Source organism: Eulemur rufifrons, chromosome 2, assembly GCF_041146395.1.
Source record: "Eulemur rufifrons isolate Redbay chromosome 2, OSU_ERuf_1, whole genome shotgun sequence".
NCBI classification, from domain to species: Eukaryota; Metazoa; Chordata; class Mammalia; order Primates; family Lemuridae; genus Eulemur; species Eulemur rufifrons.
Window position 1 is genome coordinate 53,967,614 of NC_090984.1, and position 22,053 is coordinate 53,989,666.

Below are 22,053 nucleotides of genomic sequence, written 5' to 3' on the forward strand. Positions count from 1 at the left end.
GCTTCTTCATTCATGGGAAATCTGTTAGGTTTCCTTTTTTAAATGTAGGGCTGTTATTTGTTTCCCCAAACAGAAGCAGATCAGAGTTAACAAATAAATTCAATAAATCACTTTGTACTTGGTGTTAATAAGAACACTATGCTTTTTAATATAAAGAAAGAGACTTTTCTGTAAGGCATGTATCTTTTATTATAAAAGTGTGCTAACAGAAAAAAATGAATCAAGTAAATATTTTATCTTTATGTATATAATTTCTCTCTTCATTTTTCTAATAGCACAGATTTTCTTGGCACCCATCTCTTTACTTGACGCAGGTATTTCTCACACTAAATTAAGACAACATATCCTAGTAAGAGCACGTCCTGAGCTGTTTGGTTAAAATCTTCCACAAAATAAGAAACCAAGCTGTTTATACATTTGCCTTAAAAGAAGTCCACTAATTATGTCAACTGATTTATTACTACAAGAAGTTCTTTGTCCAATTATTAAAAGTACAGAGAGATCAGGGAGTGATTTAAATGTCTAACGTACCTCAAAAATTTTTTTTAAAGTTAATTACAATTCTAAGCGAATTTACTCTAGATAGGCCCCTTAGGTTTTATGCAAGTTTTGATAAAATCATAACAATAACATTACCTCATTGGCCAGCTCCAGGAGCACTGGGGCAGCTCCATTTTTCACCACTCCATTCAGGTACCTAGACAAGACAAAGCCAAGTGGTGATGCCGTAACAAGAAAAGGCCAGCATAGACTTGTCAGCATCCCCTGTGTGTACATGTTTCTCCTGGGCAAATGCCACGCTCAACTCTAGTTAAAGTATGCTACTGTCATAGCAAAGCATTGAAGGGAAAAGGATAACAAAAACAACTTACCTTAAAATCCCTGGCAACCAAGTAACTGAAGTTGGGGGCAAGAGGTATGAGCACATAGGTATCCCTTGTTTTCACCTCTAAACACGTAAAGTGAACACAGAGGTGATTTCCCAGGAACTATTTGTATCACTCTGGCTTTGTCTAAACCACAGACAACCATTACGTGAAAAGGAAATAAGATGACTTCTGTACTTTCAAAAAAGCATCCACCATGTACTGATCTCACCTGTGTCTTTGCCTCTGCTTCATAAGGCTACCTGACACCCTATTAAGAAAAAAATGGAATAGACCTGTCATCAGTGGGTCAGCACACCTTTGATAGGCGAAACAAGCCATCATCTTATCTGCCCTGGATTTCTGTAATAACCTCCATCTCTCTTCATCTCCTAACTTCACTGAAAAAATAAAAAACAAGTAAACAAAACTCCCCAAATCCGTCCCAGACATGGAAGCCTGGATATCTTTTTTTATTTGAATGTGCCATTCTCCCTCTTAAAACACTCCAGAGGCCTCACATTAAACTTCAAGATTAAATTATAACCACTTAACAGCTCTTGTAAGGTTCTTCACAATCTGATTCCTACCTACTCTACTCTGCCAGCCTCATCTCTAGTCACTGTGTTCCACTCCTCCTCCTCACCTGGATAGCTCATGATTCAGCTCCAATGTCACCTTTTTCAATCCACCACCATCAAAGACTAAGTTATGTGCTCCTCATATGCAATCAAGGAGTGCCCTATATATCTCTCTACCTCGTACACAGCATACTGTATTTGCCTACTGGTCTACCTCAAACCCATCCCCCACTGTAATGTTGAAAGCCTCATGAGGGAAATTATATTTCATTCAACTTATTACGCCTAGCATGATTCTTGGTTTATAGTAGGTGATCACATAATACAAATATATATTTTTGTCTTTAATACATGAATAATTAAATAACTTTTTAAACCATATTGGACAAGAAAGTAGAATTAGGTATGGACATTTTCCCTACAGTATACTGTTTGAGTGAGTAAGTTCAGGATATTTGTCTGAGAGTAAAAAACAAAGTCAACAGGTGAGGTCTTTCATATAACTGCCAGGAACAGATACTAAATTATAATATTTCACAAGTTATTTGTAAAGGTACCTAATTTTCCTATAAGCAAAATGGGGAAAAAGCAAATTATTCAAGGTGGGGAAGCGTCTCTGGATCATTATAACTTCAAAATAATACCAACAAATCCATTTTCCACATATTGGGGCCATTCTTGAATATATTATTTAGGAAACTAACTGGGAAATAAGGACGTTCAGAGGCAAGAAGAAAAAAATAAACCAAGGCGACGTGGTTTAAAGAACAACTGTATCAATCATTATCCAGGTAAAGACCAATAAAGCACTTCCATCAAGTTTAAAGAAAAAGGAGATGGTCAAACAATAATAACAATCCCCTATATCTAGATAGTCTATATAATATTCACAGTATGACTACACTTAATATAGAGGAAATTCCTAATTATGAGGGTTGGTAAAGCTTCTCAGTAGGTCACATAAAGAGAAGCCAAACCCCAGGGCACTGATAAAACCCATCTGTGCGCTCTTAGCTGATAAACAATAAAGCTTAGAAATGGAACCCTGATCCCCCAAGGCCTACTGAGGTGCCTCATATGTTGAAAACAGTAGATCTTCTCTGAATGTGTTTGTTGCCCAATTTGTTCCCCAACTATATCCCATAACACTTCAAAAATATTAGGGAAAAAAATTAAGTTTAATTTGAGGTTGTATTTTTTCTGGGCAGCTTAATTCCCCTACATCAAAGTGACCGATCAGGCTTTATTTCAATTTTCAGATATACAATCAAAAGGACATACTAATTACAGAAAATATTCAGTAAAGACATTATCAGAAAATTCTAATGCTACTTTTCTTTGATTCCTCATAGCATCCTGTGCAAACTTACAGCACTGCACTTTTCACACTGGTGTAATGGTTTGTTTCCTCTCCGACTAGACTGGAAGCTCCTTGGGGTAGGGTTGGGTGAATGACTCTTGAACCCTCATCCAACAGATCCCTGGAAAAGTTGTGAATTGTAATTGGGATACAAAGATGTCATCCTGAACGCTCCATTAAGGTGACCAGGGCTCCATTCCTGATGCCTATTTGCCAATTAAATCTACTTTGTCATCCTCTAGCTTTACCACGAGAGGACTCACAGGTATATCCTGTGAGTGAAGTCATCCTTAAAAGATCCTCAGAGAAGGCCCACTTTATGATGTTTTCTGAGTGTGAAAGATCTATTAGCACCTAAGATTAAAACAGTAACATGTACCTATTTCGAATGTAAGACAAAGTTACTCGATCTTGAATATTTTCAAAATAATTTTAATAATAAAACTTAAAAAACCTACCAAAATTCTATGCCAAGCTTACATCTAAACACCGCCTTTCCTGCATCTCGGGAGCCCATCCCCACCGCCACCACCACCAGACCCCCACTCACCGGAACCACACTACCCGCTGACTTCAGAGGCTCCCCTGCTTCCAGGTGCTCACACGACGGCCTATCCTTTCATACTGCCACAGAATGATCTTCCCAACATGAAAATGTGACTGCACTACTCCTTTCTTAAAATCTACCACCGGCTCCACACTGCCTAATAAAAAAAATATAATCCTACTCCTTTGAACAAGACCTTCAGCACCTGCCTGCCTTTTCAGGCTCATCTTGCCCTTCTCCATGTGTTCCCCATTCCCTGGCCCAGGAACATGCACAGCTCTGCCACTGACTGCTTTCTCTCAGCTTGGAATGCCCACTCCTACCTAACAAACTAGTAAAGGTGACTCTTTTATTTCTAGACTGTACATATTCAAGTTGCACTGGATCCTATCGTGGTTGGAACTCCCACAGCACTCTGTATAGACGCACCCGTTAGCGCTTCTCTTGCTGCATTTTACATATTTATGTACATAGCTGTTTTCCCACTAAACGGAACAATTGAAGGCGCATACTGTGTCTTATTCACATTTGTACAAGTACAAAGTAAGTAGTGCTAATTGAACAAAAAAAGGTTCAAACTTTCAGAAACTACTTTTTATCATAGACTGTCAATATCATATTTAAACCAACCGTTTTTCCATGTGAACATCTGAATGAAATTCAATTGATCTGATTCTCTAAAGCTATTAAAGCTGGCCCCCCAGCCAATGTGTCGGGAGAAGTGAGGAGATGGGAGAAAATATGTCTAAACTATTGATGGGAACTTGCAAATCTGACCAACTACATGTGTGTGCACATATCCCCATGTGCACCAATTTAGCTGAGCCTAAATAAATTTTACCAAGAATGTTTCCTGTTTGGAAATCAAATGGTATTAGTACAGTGAAAAGAATAGAGAATTGTTTTCAAAATGAACACTCACTCAAGCTGTGTGTCTATAAATATACAACATGGAAAACTAAGGAAATTTCCTCAATAATTCAAAAGCCTGAGAAAACATTTTCTACTGCTATCTGGATATCACGTAGTTTCAGTTAACCATGATGGAATCACATTAAATACAGACTTTGAATTCTTAATTAACATCATCTCAATGCTAGCAAGAATGCAGAGAGACAGGAATTTTTTTATACTGCTAGTAGGAATATAACCAGTACAACATTTCTAGACAGTATTTTGGCAACATATAATAAATTTTTAAAAGTTTGTACCAGTGATTACATATATAGAAATATTAAGAAACTAATCCAAAATGCAGACTCAGGCATCAAGATGTTTACCACAGTATTATTTACAATATCAGATCATCAGAAAGATGTGTTCAACAGAGAAATAATTCAGTAAATTATAATACTTTCATGATGAAGTAAGGCAATCAATAAAATGTTTACAAAAATCTTTTTACAAATTAATATTATGCCATATACATTTTTCCAAATATAAAATTCAAGATTCACAGTAGCTTTTGTCAGCTCATAACTACCTCAGCTGACAAAAGACTAGAATAAAGAATACCAGTAGATATCTCTAAGTGGCACAATTAAGGGAAGTCATTCATTCCTTCTTTATACCATCACAAATGTACTTAATTTTCACAATGGGGGGTATTACCTTATATAAGAAAAAAATTAAATTCTTATTAATATTTTCAAACTGCTTAAATATGTTTTGATATAACACAATTGCTCTTTATTCTAATCAGCTGGGGAACAAACAAAACATTTTAAGGTCAATTTACCTTAGCACAAACAGGGACATTTGACCTGAACATTTAAAACAAGAGGCTATTAAGGTCAGTCCGTCTGAAAGGTAACAACATGGCCTGTCCCCAAGCACAAAGTGCAGGGCGGAAAGTCAGGGAGCAGGCTGATGAAGCAAGAAAGTCATCAGAATGCTTTCTTCTGAGACTGTCCATTACAATCTAACTTCCATGTTTTTGTTTCAAATGCTGTGTAACTCTTTGAAATAATTAAGACTCTCCTATTTAAATAAATTTAAAGAAATACGAATATATCTCTGTATTCCCACTCAACTGTTTTTATTTCTGGCCTAAACTACCTGTCCCAGATAATCTAACAAAAGTATGCTCATACTTCAATAATTAAATATACTTTTTGATGAAACTAAGATTTTAAAATGCAGCATTTAGTGATCTTAGAAATCATCTAATTAATGAGTATCAGAGGGCAGCCCCATCACCTGTTTAGCAGACCTTCAAATTTCTATGCTCTATTTTCCCATGTTTATGTTACAAGGTGTTACAACCTCAACAAAAAACCATACTTTCATATGACAGTCTAAGACTATAATATTTTCAAACAAGCATGTATTTTTTTTGCATGTAAATAAGTTTTCAATCTTTCTTTATAGGGTCTGGATGCCAAAGCAGTTGTAGGATTCACAGCATTTCATGGGCCATTCTTAATTTTATATGTATGATTTAGGTTATGACTTTAATTTAAATGTTAATTTCACCAAGGAGGTTATGACTTTTTTATAAATCAATTCAAACTTTACAGAGACTTGTTTAGAGAAGAACTCTACTAGATACAGAAGTGTGTGTGTATATGTGTAGCATGTGCATGTATCTTTCTTTAATAGATACTACTACTCAGAACAAAACATATATTTTACCACATATGGCAGAGTAAATAATTTTCTAAAAAATCTAACTTCAGTAACTTTCTGTTCAACATCCACTTCTCAATTCTAAAAAGAAATAACTTTACAGAGACATGACACCAATATTTTATCCACATATTTATTTCATTCATAAAATTTTCATGCATAAAAATCATTCATCTAAAATCAGTGGTGTCACTCTCACCACAGAAAAGGTTGATCTGCCAATCTTAAGTGTAATAATTTAAGAGCATATTTCAAACAGTTTTCCTTCCCAATGTGCCCTTGAAATATTTAAGAAACCAACTAACAATTTCTAACGCAAACCATTAGCATTTAGTGTTACAAATTATTCAGTCATATCACAATGACAAATTTTAGAATTAAAAAAAAAAATTCAGAGCTATTTTAAAGATTCTATTTGTTTCAGAACATGAGGTTGAAAACTATCTACAATAAATTAGACCTAAATTAAAATATCCTCTGGATACTATGCTATTGATTTAATACCTAAGATTTTCTTTTAAAAATATACAGCTCCTTTAAAATGTGACAGTTATAGACTTGATGTATAACTTGTCCATACTTGATATGTCTTCCTTGTTCATTTGTAAAATGGATATCCCAATACCTATTATGCAATATACAATTACATCAAAATACAATCTTATTTTTCCAACTTGCTAATCTAAAATGAGAAATAAACATCTGTTCAAGAACTTTCACAAATATACATGTAGATATATGTATATATGAGCATATGCATTTAGACAAGATATGTACTTACAATAAGTTTCAAGTAACCAACTGAAATTTCATAATATTGTAACCACATCTCACATAGTATATGTATACATACACCTGAGTCAAGATAGGCTTACCATATTATTTAGATCTACAAAACAAAGCATTTGAAAACTCATTCAAAAATATACTAAAAGTTTTCAATAACATACTTAAAATGTCTTGGGCTATGATATAGAAAATTAATTTAATAATCTAATTTATTCATAATTATTATTACAATTAATAGGTACTATGATACCCTCTAGTGGGGCAGGAAGGTCATACCTCTGGTAATAACTTTCAATTGCTTCCGAAGTATGATGCTTGGCATGTGTTCTTTTAATATGTTTCTGAAACAAAACAAAAAAATCTTAATGTTGTGTCACAGATCAGGTTCAAAACAAGAGTGACATATTTCTTGATCCCAAAGACTAGCATATAGGGCAAACTGAATAATAGCTTGGGGATTTTGGTGGTGGTAGGACTTTTTTTCCTTCTACTCTCTGAACCTATGCATTTTAATCTCTATTGCTTGGCTGGGATGTCTTCAGACTGTACCACAAGGTACAGTATATATGTAAAAGCCAAGAGGGTCATAGTAATTGAATCTAAATAAGTTTGCTTAGGGCAACGGAGGGCAAAGAAAAACTTGTTCCCTCTCTGAACCTTTGTATTAATTTTTCCTCGATTCAATTCCATCTAAGTCCTCTGCACTCTAGTTTTACAATCCAATTGCCATTTTTAACCAGGAAGAACATTGCTTAAAAACAACTTATTTGAAAACTACAAAAAGTAATTCCATAGAGACTTGCCACTTGACTGACACCTGTCATCTCATGATAAATGACTCCATTTTCTGCCTTTCTTGCCTTCTGCCACTCCAGCAATGGTCATTTATCATCATCTCTGTCAGCAATGGAAAGCAGCACTGACAGTGCAAGTCAGCAAACATTTAGCACATGGAACCACGCAACACAGGGAAATTATTATTGTCAGAATAATAATGGTTTAGCATAATTTATTACAGGTCCACCAAATAAGCAAAGGCTAGATGTTATTAGACAGATGGATGGGTAGGCTTGGCAGGCCTCCACCGAGACGCAGGCGGTGCTTGATGTGGAAAGGAGAACATCCTCCAACCCAATCAGAGAGCTGGCAGTTCAATTACAAAGAAATAAAGGGACATTCATCATTCAATTAGGCACCTGTCAACCCTCACAAAGGAGAAAACTTCTAACCTGGTACTCCTGGGAGAAGATGCTCAGCAGAGTGGCCTGCGATTGACTGGAACAAATAAAAGAAGGACAAAGTTAATTACTGGAGTGCACGGCAAAGAAACAAAAGAGAAAGGAGCTTCAAAGGTAGGCCTGCTGCCCTGTAATCTAACAGAACATGAAAACAAGTGTGGAAAAGTTGTTCCAGATGAACACCTCAAACAAAGGCTTCCTGCTGCTAGGTCAAGGAGAGAGAAAAGGGAAAGGGGAAAATATGGATGGTCTCAAAGCAACTATCATATTATTTGGATTTTTTTTAAACTTTAGAATGATTTGTAAATCATATCTGTAGCATGCAATGGTGTTAAAAGGGACCACAAGAAAGCAAGTCTTATTTCCATTAATAAACGATAGGGCTCAATTCCATATATAGTAGAGGACATGCAGTTCATTCACTGACAACATTCTGAAATTTATTTTGTTAGCAGACAGGTATCCTCCTCTGTAGCTATTCCAGATGCAGGGGAAAAACTGTGGTGCTTACTAGAAGTAGCACAGAGACCACTGGAACATTCCCATTGATACTGGCGTGCTTTGAAAATAGATTTCACAGCAGGAAGCAGGGTCCTTGGAGTGAGTCATTCCCAAAGACTACTATAAGCCTTATTCATCTAAGACTCCACACAAGGTCAAACACCTGGCAATGAAGAAACTTGGAAAATGTTCTTCCCAAGGGAGAATTTTCCCTTGCAACTGCTAATATTTCGAAACAGAAAGGAATTTCTCTTTCTCTAAAAAGGAATCAATACCCCAATGCTACTCTTTTTGATAAGATATACCTTATCTCTTTATCCTATCTTGAAAACAATTATTTCTATTTTCCTACTAAATGCTATCTGAATGGATTACACTTTAAATAATTCAACTTTTATAGGATGCCAAAATACTGTGAATAACTAAAATTTAGGAATGAAACCTCTTAAGCTCATCACAAGTACTTTGGGAGTGCAAAATAAAAATGACACCATATTTGTGTACTCACTGTCTTAGAGTTGTCATCTTCTGGACCTTTCCACCTTTACCAAATTACAAGAGTAGGCTAAAAAAAAATACCCTAAATGGTCACCAAGGAAAACTGATACATTATTAAAGGACTATTTCAATAACTCAAAAGTACAGAGAAATGATTGAATACAATTATATATTCATTATAGTCTGATTTTTTCAATTTCCCTTTAAAATTAGAAACCACTTTTGTAAGAGCCAATTTTAGATCTTCCTATTTTGCCTGCCTTGCCTGGGCTTAACATAAAAATCACATAACCTCATAGGGTTGCTGACAATAATCTTCTGAAAAAACATGGCAAAATGAAGCCCAAATCTTTGTAAACTACTTAAGTGAATATGTTAGATATGTATGTGCAGTAAAGACCACTCCTCATTGTACATCAAAGTACATTTATGTTATTAACCTTTTAATGGTACACAAAAAGTCTCCATATTTCAAGAAATTTGATGAAAACAAATTTGTTTGGAATAGACAAGTCAGGGACCAATAACTAATGAGGAGGAAACTGAATTACAAATACAATAAAATGTAATTGTAGATGCCCAGGATAGGAAGACTAAGAGACAGCTGGAGAAATAAGTTCAAGAATAAATAGTTCGAAGTGAATAGTTGGTCAGGAGTTGAGAGTACTGTATAAACCAAGGATAAGACAATGGTTAGCTAGAAAACTGGGATAAGACAATGTCTTCAACTAGAAAAATGTCTTTAAACTGCTTAGAATTCAATTTCAGCTAAAACCATGGACAGAGCCTATGAAGCAACCCAGTTTTTCTGTGGCCAAGAGGGTTAGAGAGAAGATTCTAGCTTACACTGGGAGTACAAACTAGCTAGAACTCAAAGGACAAAATGAGTGACCTACATGATAACAACAGAAAGACTTGGGTCCAAAATACTTTGGTTTTGTTTGACTAATAAACAAAGCTGCAGAGAACTAAGTGACCTCTTGCTAGGTAGTTTGCCAGCCAATCATCTGTTCCTGTACGTGCTACCCTTATAGAAGAATGTTCTGAATAAGTGTCACACCATAAAGAGCAGGAAAGTAGTTTTAATGCAACCACCATACTGACTCCAGCGTATATTATTTGTACTTTCTTCCAATGTATTGCAGCTAAGAATGGATACCGGAGGGAAAGACTGGGCAAGGGGGAGGGAAGCAGAGTCACATGATCCCAAGCTCAAAGCTGTCTCTACCCTGCCCGTACCGCACCCTCCCCCAGTGTTTGATTTGTTTTGGCCAAAGGCAGCAAAACTTATGATATAAATTCAACATACAGAATATGGTTTCAGCTAAAGAGGGGAAGAGAAAATGATTCTGTGCAACAAAAAGTTTCATCTTGAACAACAATCAATCCGTCAACAGTATTCACTGTGCATCTACATTTCCCAAGGTAATGACTATGGGGAAATATGCCATCAAAATAAAAAAATTAAATAAAGTGGGCAGGAGTTGACTTAGAAGAAACTTTCAACATACACACACAAAAAGGACAAAAATAAAAAAAAAATACACTGCCAAGTACTCACATATTTTTTAGGGAACTAGTAAATCATACCCTGAATCTTCCCATATTAATGACATCACTTAGCATACATGGTGTTACGAATTCATATATTCAGAAATGCAGTCATTTAATTTGCACCAAATATTCAAGATGTATTACTAAAACCTTATCAAAACAGTATTGCTTATATTTTTTTCCCATGCTACTCTCCCAGATTAAGCTCCTCACCCTGCAGCTATCTGAGCAAAGGAGAGCATGTGGGTAGACCATAGAATGGCTATGTAAATCCCTGCCCAAGCCTGGGACAACAGCAGCCGTGTGGCAGCTCCGTGGAAACAAGCATGAAAGACGGTGGAACGGAAGCTGGAAGTAGCTGGAGGCCTTGTAGACACTGTTAAGCTGTTCAAACAACCATGGAATTGAACTGACCAGCCTCCATACTTCTTATTTTGTGTATTAATACATGTCTTTTTTGTGTGTGTAACCTCAAAAACAAAGAAATAAAAGTCTGCCCAGGTTTCTGTGTTTTCTGGGAAGGAGGCACTATGGAGGGAGGACTTTGAGACAAGGTGCTCCATAATGATGGCACATGTTTGGGATGGAATATTTGAAAGGGGTTGTCCACTCCCACACTTTGTGGTTCTCTTCTTAGTTGGCAGCTATCTTTGGCTTCCCTAAAATTGTTCCTGTGTCACTGTGTTACTAAACTGATGTGCCTAGAGATCACAAACTGGTGTGTTATTTTCCCATGTAGATTTTTAAACATTGATGGGGTACTATTCTATGTTATACTGCACTGAACGTTCTTCAAATATCAGGTTATATATAAACAGACAATAAACTAGTTCCACATATGACATTTACCTCAATGTGCCCCCAAGCCCACCCAGCTAAAATATTCAGTAACCTGAAGGAACATCAGAGGATTGGGTGAGTGCAGCAGATACTAAGAGCAGAGCTTAGCACAGATATAGTTGCAATGCAACATTCATAAAAGGGTGAGGTCCTCATGGTCTCACATGGAGACCTAAAGCAAGTAGAATCTTAAGAAGAAAAAGACATCACATATTTCATGTTCTTCTTCTTCTCAAATGAGTAACCTCTGAAAAAGAGCATGAAGAAGTAAATACCTTTAACTTCAAACATCCTTTTGCCATAGAATCTGGAAAACTTAAATGCCTACACTCCACTGGCCTCAAAATTCTGTAAGCCAAATAAATAGTATTTCTGGAGTTTGGGAAGTAGCAAACCAATTAAAGAGAGATAAAGCAGGATACTCCCACAAAGCATTAGGCTTGGACACCTCACAGGTGCAAGACACAACCTCTCTCAATCTATGAAAGAATACAATGGAACACTGGCTCTGTGTAGTTAATAACTCAGAGTGCTAGTCAAGGAATATTTTCTATTAATATAAAAGCTATGCAGCTTCCTTCTTAACCACCCCCAACCCCACCCCCGACACACCCCTACACAAAAGTTTGAAATGTAGAGCCATTTTCTTCCCCTAAAATCAAAATGTTCAAAAGACAGCGCAGCTTGATACACAGTATCACAAACTATGCTTATTCTTCAGGAATACAAAATGCAAAATGGAAAAGAACCTGAAGAGAGATTACTGATACTCTGGGAAATTATTAAGGGGGACAAAAGAGGAAAATCCACAAACTAAATTCAAGAATAGAGAAACATATATCCATCCTATACCCTACCTCCATGCTTTCTCTTCCCAATTTCCTATTTCATATCAAGGATGCAGACATTTTATGCCTAATTATAGCAAATATCCCCATAAATGACTATATAGATGGCAGCATTAAACTCAATAGTAATCAACTATCAAAAAAAAAAAAAGTTTGTGAAAACTATAGTTCAAATATACAATTGTCCCCTGGTGTCCATCACTGGGGTATTGGTTCCCATACCTCCTTGGATACCCAAATCTGAAGATGTTCAAATCCTTTATATAAAATGGTATAGTATTTGCATATAAACCTACACACATTCTCCCGCATACTTTAAATTATCTTCTGATTAATCATAATACCTCATACAATGTAAATGCTGTGTAAATAGTTGTTATACTGTATTGATTTTATTTGTGTTATTTTTATTGTTATATTGTTAGTTTCAAAGTTTTTTTAATTCAAGTATTTTCAATCTGTTCTTGGTTGAACATGCCAATGTAGAACCTGTGGATATGGAGGGCCACCAATATGTGGGGAAAAAAAAAGTGATTACTATCCCAGGCTCTTAACTAATTTTGCTGGTAAACTAAGGTACACTCAAAATAGCTCTATATCTACTCTGCACTTGATGCTATACTGAGCACTTTATTTTATCCTCACAACAACTCTCTGAGGTAGATACTACTACTGTCCTTATTTTAAAGATGGGGAAATGAAGGAAGAGAAATTAAGTAAAATATCCGATTAAACATTCAGATAAGTGGTAGCGCTGAGAATCCAAATCCAATTTCATTATTCAAACTCTTAATTCCAATGCTAATCTGCCTTACTAACAGTTTCCAGAAATAGGTTCTACAAATCATGTATGTTAATACCCCTGGTTTAAGCATTTATATGATGTTACATTATTACACTCCAAACAACCCTGAAGGTGGGGCATGTGGCTTTTTTAACAGAAAACTGAAGTCACAGGAAGTCAAGTATTTTGACCAAATTCCATGGCTTTTTACAATATTCTCTTTTTTAAAAATCAAATTTCAGTTTTCCTTTAATTAACTTCATTAAAAAAAAAAAAAAGGGCTGGGCACGGTGGCTCACGCCTGTAATCCTAGCACTCTGGGAGGCCGAGGCGGGTGGATCGCTCGAGGTCAGGAGTTTGAGACCAGCCTGAGCAAGAGTGAGACCCCGTCTCTACTAAAAATAGAAAGAAATTATCTGGCCAACTAAAAATATCTATACAAAAAATTAGCCGGGCATGGTGGCACATGCCTGTAGTCCCAGCTACTCAGGAGGCTGAGGCAGGAGGATCGCTTCAGCCCAGGAGTTTGAGGTTGCTGTGAGCTAGGCTGACGCCACGGCACTCACTCTAGCCCGGGCAACAAAGCGAGACTCTGTCTCACAAAAAAAAAAAAAAAAACCAACCAAACAAACAAACAAAAAAAAACCACTGTTCTTCTATGTGTTGAAAGATAAAGGAACTACTGACTGCAGGAAACAGTCAAGGATTAAAAGACTGTGTGGTACTTTCCATTATTCACCCTGCATATAAGCATATGCAGCTAAGGTATATTTTAACCACCACTATTGCCTGAAGTGACTTTATCTGATTGCATATGTGCCTTTTGCTCAAGTGCTATTTATTTCATGTAAAGCAGCTTTAAATCCTTCCCCAAATGAGGCAGGTATAAATAACCCAATCAATCTTCTCTATAGAGGACAACATCCTCCACAAGTGTTAATTTTATAAAATAACATTTAATGAACAGTTTCCTAGTTATAAAATAGTGCATATTCTTTGTAAAATCCAGATGTCCACTGTTAGGATTCATTCTGGTCCATAACTTTCTTGTATTCATATACACACAAATAAACATTTAAAAATCGTTTTAAACATACCTTTTTATAACATGCCTTCTTTACACAAGATACTACAATTTATCTATGCCATTATATATTCCTCTTTTGAATTATTTTTATTGTCAATAAAACCCACAAAACCCCACATGGAACAAAGGCATGGCCCAAAAAATTAATATGAGTATTAAAAAAGAAAACAAAACAAAACCACATAATCACTTAAGTCAACAAAGAGAACTACTGCGAGCATTCCAAAAGATATCCTATCCAATCACCATGCCTTCCTTCTCACAAATGAACAAATTCTTCTGATCATTTCTTGCTTTTCTTCAGTTTTACCACCTAAATATGTACCTCTAGGTTCTATAGGTTAGCTTTGCCTGTTTGGAAACTACATTAAGCGCATTACACAGTATGCACGCTTGTGTATCTGGCTTCTGCCACGCAACAATATGTCTGTGAGAATCATCCATGTTAATGTAACTACAGTTAATTCATTTTCATTGCTATCCAGTATAATCTATTGTATAAGTATATGCCAAATTTATCTGTTCTATTGTGAATATTGCTGCCATGAACTCACAAGTCTCTTGGTGTACATCTGCACATTTCTGATAGGTACATATGCAGGAGTAGAATCCTGGGTCATCTGACATGTAAATCTCTAGTAGATACTGTCAAACAATTTTTCAAGCATCTGTGACAAGTTTAAACTCCCACCGGCTCTACAGAAGTGATCCCATTGCTGTACATCCTTGTCACACTTTCTCCCAGTCCACAGCTTGCCTTTTCATTTTCTTTGTGGTGCCTTTTGAATTGTATAAGTTTTTTATTTTGAAGAAGTTCAAATTATTAATTCTTTCATTTTGTTCAGTATTTTCTGTGCCTTGTCTAAATCTTTGCCTACCCACATTCTTGAAGATATGTTCATATATTTTCTTTTAGAAGATTAATACTGTTGGCTTTTACATTTAGGTCTATGATCTATCTCGAATTAATTTTGTGTGTTAAGGTAGGTGTCACAGTTTTTGCTATTTTCACACAAATATACAATTGACCATATACTATTTGCCCACTGCATTATGTTTGTGCCTCTGAGGAAACCAAATATCTAAGACTCTATTTTGGAATTTCCAATCTGTTCCACTGATTTATATTTTTATCTTTACAAGATACCATACCACTTTCATTACTGTATCTAAACCATGTATATTTATTATAAGTACTGATATATTCAGGTTTAAATCCATCATTTCACTAAATGCTAACTGTCTTACCTACTATATTTATCTTTTCTCTTGTGTTCTTTTCAATTCATTTAATACTTACTATTTTTCCTTTTGCAACTTAAAAGTTACATACTCTTTTACCTCCTCCTGACACATAGGATACTACTGACTTTAAGTCTACATATATCTTAAATCTCCACAAGACATTGTTATTGTTTTATATACTCTCTGTTCATTCAGATTTACCCACATATGTATAATCTCATTGCTCTTTACTCCTTCCATCTCTACTATTCTCACTTTCTTTTAATAATTTTTATCAGTGCAGATTTCTTGGTGATGTCACTTAATAGTCAAATTGTGGCTCTTTTCAATGACAATCTGTCTTATTCCTCTACCTGGTTTTAAGAATTTCTTTTATCTTTGGTTTTCAGGAGTTTTAACTGTAAAATCGTGCTTAGAATTTATTGGATTTAAATATGATACTGGGTACCTTCTATCATTTTGGAAATACGCTTGACCATGATTTCTTTAAACATTGCTTTTTCATTCTTTCTAGCTCTCCTGAGACTCCAAGTAAGTACATATTCGCCCTCCCTTCTGTATATTTTATCTCTTTTCTCTTCATACATTCCACCCTTTTGTCATTATTTGTTAAATTCTAGGTATTTTCTTGTGACCCATCTTCCATTGCACTAATTCTCTCTTCAGTAATTATCTAATTTACTGTTAAATCCATCCAATTTTGGTTACTGTATTTTTCAGTTCTAGATTTTCTATTTAATTTTTTTTCATCTAAGTTCCCTGCAGAATGTTTCAATATTTTTTTGAACTCCATGAAAAAAGTACAATTCTAAAAATTCTTTTTGATAGTTGTAATAACTGGAGCCCCTTTGAGTCTAGTTCTAAGCTTTCACTGTCTCTCCTTCATGTTGTCATGTCTCCTTGGGCAACCAAGCACTTCTCACTATGTAGCAAACTACAGTCATCTGTCAGTATGCTCAGGGGACTGGTTCTAGGACTCCTGAGTATACTCCACATCGGTGCATACTCAAGTCCCGAAGTCTGTCCTGTGGAACCCGCTTGATACAAAAAGTCAGCCCTCCACATATGTGGGTTTTCAACCTGGCAAATACTTTATTTTCAATCTGCATTTTGCTGAAAAAAAGTCTGTGTATAAGTGGATCTACACAGTTCAAAGCCACGTTGTTCAAGGGTCAACTGTATGTGGAAAACTGCTTTATAAAAAATCTGAAGACTAAAATGATGTTATCTTTCTCCAGAGAGGATTCTGGTCTGATAATAGGGGCATTAGGAGTCCTAGATCACTTTAGTCCAATTTCAGATATTAATTTTTTATGCTGATCAGGTAAATTTGAAACTGTCATATACAGATCTTTTAATTTCAGTTCACATTCACTGCTAGGGTATAGTCCTTTAGAGTCCCAGACCAAAGCTTAGGATATTTATAAGAGCACCCACCTTTGGTGGACACTGATCTCTAAACTTTGTCCCCTAGCCCTATAAAGCTATTAAAAGTTTTGCTCAGGACTTGACTTGATTATATCTGATCAAATGTAACTAAATTAGAATTCAATAATTAAAAAGGTAGTTTCCCAAAAATATTTTCAAAAATTAAAAAATGCATTTTTAACAAGTAAGTCACGATGAAAATAACAAAAATATGTAAAACTGAGCAATGATAGTGGTATGTATTAAAATTTGTGGGAAATTTATATCCTTAATTGGCCATTAGGAAGAAAAGAGAAAGGGCTTGATTTTATTATAGGAGGTTTTAGCAAACTATAGATCCTAGCAAACAAAATAAAATATGACATGAAGTAAGAGAATCAAGAAGGAAGAAAACAAACTCTCCTTATTTGCAAATGAGATGGATTTCCACATAAAAAATAACAAGAGATTCTTGTTATGAAAGTATGAAAACTAATAAGAGATCTCAGAAAGGTAACTAAATAAAAAATCAATATAAAATACAAAAAGAATGCTTATAAACCAGTAATATTCTATGAGAAAATGGAATAAAAAATAGATCTCATTCACAATAAAAACTATAATCTTTAAAAATATATTTCTTAAATATATAAAACCTTTGAAGAAAGTTACAAAACATTACTGAAAGGCATAAATAAGTTTCTGACTAAATGCAGAGATGTGATATTTTTATTAAAAAAGTAAAACAAGTGGAAAGATAGTATAGATAAAACAGTTGATTCTCTGCATATTAATCTATAATTTTAATGAAAATCCAACCAAATTCACATCAGAGTCTTCTGGTAGAACATGATAAATTTATGTTAAAATCCAAGAAGAACTATAACTGACTCAAATTGTACAAAAGCAAATTATGTAACCAAAACATGTGTATCCCTGTAATATTCTGAAATTTAAAAAAAAATCCAAGAAGAATACATAGTCAAGAATAGTTAACAAATTCTGAAAAGCAAAAACAAAGTGGGGAAATTACTTTATCAGGTATCAACATGGATAAATGTCAAAAATGTAGTATTTGCTGAAAAAAAAGAATGTTATATTAATAGAATTACATACACATTTGATACCATTTATATAAAGTATCAAACCTGTTTTTCATCCTACCTGTATATAGATTTAGTAAAAGAAACATATGGACTGATAAACACTAAAGACAACAGTTACCTCAGATGAAGGAGAAGAGGAAAGAAATTAGGGGAAAGTATATTCAGCTATATCTATATTTTATTTTTTAAATAACTAAAAATTAGAAGGGGAAAGGGAATGTAGGACAATGTTAGACTACTTTATTTTCATAAAAGTAAAAAGGATCTGAAGCAAATATAAACAAAGGTAGATTCGAAGGATTCATTTACTATTCTCTATTCTTTTACATTTTGTGCTATATTTCATAATAAAATTAAATAGGTAGGAAAAAAGGAAAGGAAAAAAAATTAAGGAGTTGGATAAATTCAACTTTATGATTCTTTTCTGGTCTAAGTCCCACCCTATTCTAAATGTTCAGATTTAATTAGAGTCTTAAGTACCTATACTTCTTTCATTTCTAATTAAATTTCAGTATTAACTTTTTAGAACCAGTCATAACATAAATCAGATAAAGAATAGGAAGCCAGGGTGACACTTAATTTCACTTGCAAGACCAGACTTCTGGTCATTTTTCTCTAAAGTAATCCCAATAACTTTGACACATTATATAAATATTAATAATAGATTTGTAATACACGTTTATCAGTCATCTTTTAAAATGTAGTCTCTTCAGTTTTCTCTTTTGCCCTATGTGCTGCTGGGGCAAGAGAACCGTCTCTTTCCCTTCTGGAGATCTGCTAATTTGAGTCTATAAAATAAACTGACAATAGACAGATTAACAGGAGAAAAGGCACACAAATTTATTATCTGTGTATGCACACACAGGGGTCCCACAAAGTGTGAGATACAAAGAAGGGATGGTTGAAGCTGTGGGAGGGTGAAGGGAGGAAATGTACTGCAAACAAAGCTTGTCGTCTTATACAGGGAAGGTCTCCCACAGCCCTCAGAATAGATGGAAAGTCTGTCTGGGTATGGGGTCCTGGGCCGAGAGACCTGTTAGCCTTCTGTAATATGAGTTAATCTTCTCTGGTTAATGTGGATTTCAGAGAGGGGAAATTTCCCTTAGTTACCTATGATCCAGCAATTCCACTCCTAGGAACTTCAGAGAAAGCCCCTCCCTGGGCTTCAGGAGAGGTGGAAGGGGAAGAGACGGGAAGAGAAGGTCAGAGAGACCTTGGTTTTGAGGCTGCTTCTTGAGTTCAAAATATCCAACATTTCAAGGTGCCATATTTTGGGGTACCATTTTATGAGGCCCATTAGTGCTCAGCTGAGTGACATCGCACCCTGTTGTGTTCCCCAAAAATACTTCTGCAACTCCCAAAAATACATGCATATATATATGTGTGTATATATATATATATATATATACATATATATATACACACACAGAAAGTGAGAGCAAATGAGAGTGAGAGCAAGAGAGAGAGATCTCCAGCCTCTATCTCTACTCAGAGTCCTAGTTTCAATTTATAGCTACTCATGGGGACATTTCACCTATTTGATGACAAGTATCTTTGAATTAAATTTACCACCACCTTCTTTCCCCACAAATGTATTTTTATATCCAACTTCCCTTAAATCAATTATTTCTATAAACACAGAGGCCCATGCAAGAAATCCCTGGGTCATTCTTGACCCTTCCCTCTCCCTCACACCTGAAACATCTAACCAGCCACCAAGTCTTATTGATCCTATCACCAGAAGTTTTTTCACATTTGTCCCTACTCCCATGTATACTAAAAGTTTCCTGATTCATTTCCCTCATTTTGTTTCTCTATACCTTTTAATACAACCTCCAATTTACTAAGGATGTTTCTAGAATACACATCTGATTATGCTGCCCTCTTGGCCTGAAGATCCCCAGGAGATGTCACTGCCTACAGGATGATGCTCAAATTCATTACAAAGCACCTGAGGTCTTTCTCCACCTGGCCCCTTCTTTCTAGCCTCTTACAGCTCTTTCCTGCTTTCAATCCCCCAAGCAGTTTTGATTTTAGTCTCACATCACTATAAACTGCTGTGTTCTTTCTGAAGTCTAGAATATTCTTCAAAAAAAAAAAAAAGAATATTCTTCTCTGCTTACTCTACTTGGAGAACTTCTCTTAGGGTAATAATTGAACTCAGGATACTCCCATATAACATGCTATCACTACGAAATCAAGTTATTTTACTAAAAAGAGTATTTCAAGAGACAAGATATCATAGAATTTTGAAAATTAAGCCCAACCCTCTCAGTTTAGAAATGTCAAAAGTAAGGCCACAGAAATTAAATGATTTGGCCAAGGTCACATGAAGCTTTATTTTACCCCAAGTACAGGTAAACCAAGGAAAAAATAAGTGCACTACAAGTGAAACTTACTGAAGTAAAACTTCATGACATCTTAACATGGGAATACAGGAATATTACATATTTTAACACAGTTTTATGATTTCAGTAATCATATGTATTTATGACCAACGTATATAAATTAAGCCATAAATACAAATAAAAGAATAACCTATTCTATAGAGGAAAGGAACTCATACTCTAAATCTGCAGTCCCCAACCCCCATGCCGCAGACCAGTACTGGTCCATGGTCTGCTAGGAACCTGTTAGGAACCGGGGCGCATGGCAGGAGGTGAGCAGTAGGTGAGCAACCACTCTCCATCGCTCACATCACTGCCTGAACTCCGCCTCCTGTCAGATCAGCAACAGCATTAGATTCTCATTGGAGTGTGAACCCTACTATACATTGCACAAGCGAGGGATCTAGGTTGCACACTGCTTATGAGAATCTAATGTCTGATGATCTGAGGTGGAGCTGAGGCAGTGATGCTAGTGCTGAGGAGCGGCTGCAAATACAGATTATCATTAGCAGAGAGGTTTGACTGCACAGAGACCATAATAAATCAGTTGCTTGCAGACTCAAATAAAAATCCTAACAGTGAGTGGCAAGTGACAATGTAATAATAATAGAAATAAAGTGCACAATAAATGTGCAAATACACTTGAATCATCCTGAAACCATGCCCTCACTCAGGTCCATGGAAAAACTGTCTTCCATAAAACTGGTCCCTGGTGCCAAAAAGGCTGGGGACCACTGCTCTAAATCATAAATATTCTAGTTATGTGAATATGAATATTTATAGTGGAATGTATGCAAAAAGTAAGAATATAAAGAAAGTCAATCTATACTATCTCTTCCTTTCTTATTTACTAAAAATAAATGGGAGGAAAAAAAGAACCTAGTTTTTAAGTGGGCAAAGAACTTGAACAGACATTTCTCCAAAGATGACATATAAACTGCTAATCAGCACATGAGAAGATCCTCAGCATCATTATTCATTAGGGAAAGGCAAATCAAAACCACAATGAGACTACTTCACATCCACTAATATGGCTAGAATAAAAAAGACAGATATTAACAAGTGTTAGCAAGGATGTAGAGAAACTGGAACCCTCATACATCGCTGGTGGAATTGCAAAATGGTATAGCTGCTTTGGAAAACAATTTGTTGGTTCCTCAACATATTAAACAGAGTTACCACATGATGCAGCAATTCCACTCCTAGGTATATACTCAAGAGAACTAAAAACACATTTCGACACAAAAGTCCATAGCCAAAATATATACATTATTCATAATAGCCAAAATATAGAAACATCCCAAATATCCATCAATTAATGAATGGATAAATAAAATGTGACATATCCATATAATGGAATATTACCTAGCAGTAAGAATGAAGTACTGATTTATGCTATGATGCAAATTCTTAAATATATAATGAATGGAAAAATACAACCACAAAGGCTACATATTGTATGACTGCATTTATACAAAATATCTAGAATAGGAAAATCAATAGAAATAGCAAATTGATTAGTGCTTGCCAGGGACAAAGAAGGGAAGGATGAGTAATAACTACTAATGGGTATGAAATTTCTTTTGGGGGTGATGAAAATGTTCTGAAATTAGGTAGTGGTAATAGCTTTGCAACTTAGTGAATATACTAACAACCACTGGATTATACATTTTAAAAGGATGAAATTTATAGTGTATAAATATCTCAGTAAAGCTGTTCTTTAAAAGATGGAGGAACAAAATTATGAACTTTTTTTTCCTCTAGGACAGTTCCATTTTTTTCCCTCT

General features: G+C 35.3%; 1 protein-coding gene across 7 annotated transcripts in view; it reads right to left on the minus strand.

Moving 5' to 3' along the window:
* Positions 1 to 22,053, minus strand: part of CDIN1 (CDAN1 interacting nuclease 1) — a 213,076-nt gene that overhangs the window by 148,893 nt on the left and 42,130 nt on the right. For 5 of the 7 annotated variants that reach the window (XM_069461919.1, XM_069461894.1, XM_069461885.1 and 2 more), the window contains exons 2-4: positions 8,001 to 8,046; positions 7,048 to 7,112; positions 637 to 697 (exon numbers count right to left, since the gene is read on the minus strand). In XM_069461919.1, coding sequence (XP_069318020.1) covers positions 637 to 697; positions 7,048 to 7,112; positions 8,001 to 8,046 — 172 coding nt within the window. The remainder of the gene's footprint in view (positions 1 to 636; positions 698 to 7,047; positions 7,113 to 8,000; positions 8,047 to 22,053) is intronic. The other 2 variants (XM_069461927.1, XM_069461911.1) reach the window with 2 other exon arrangements.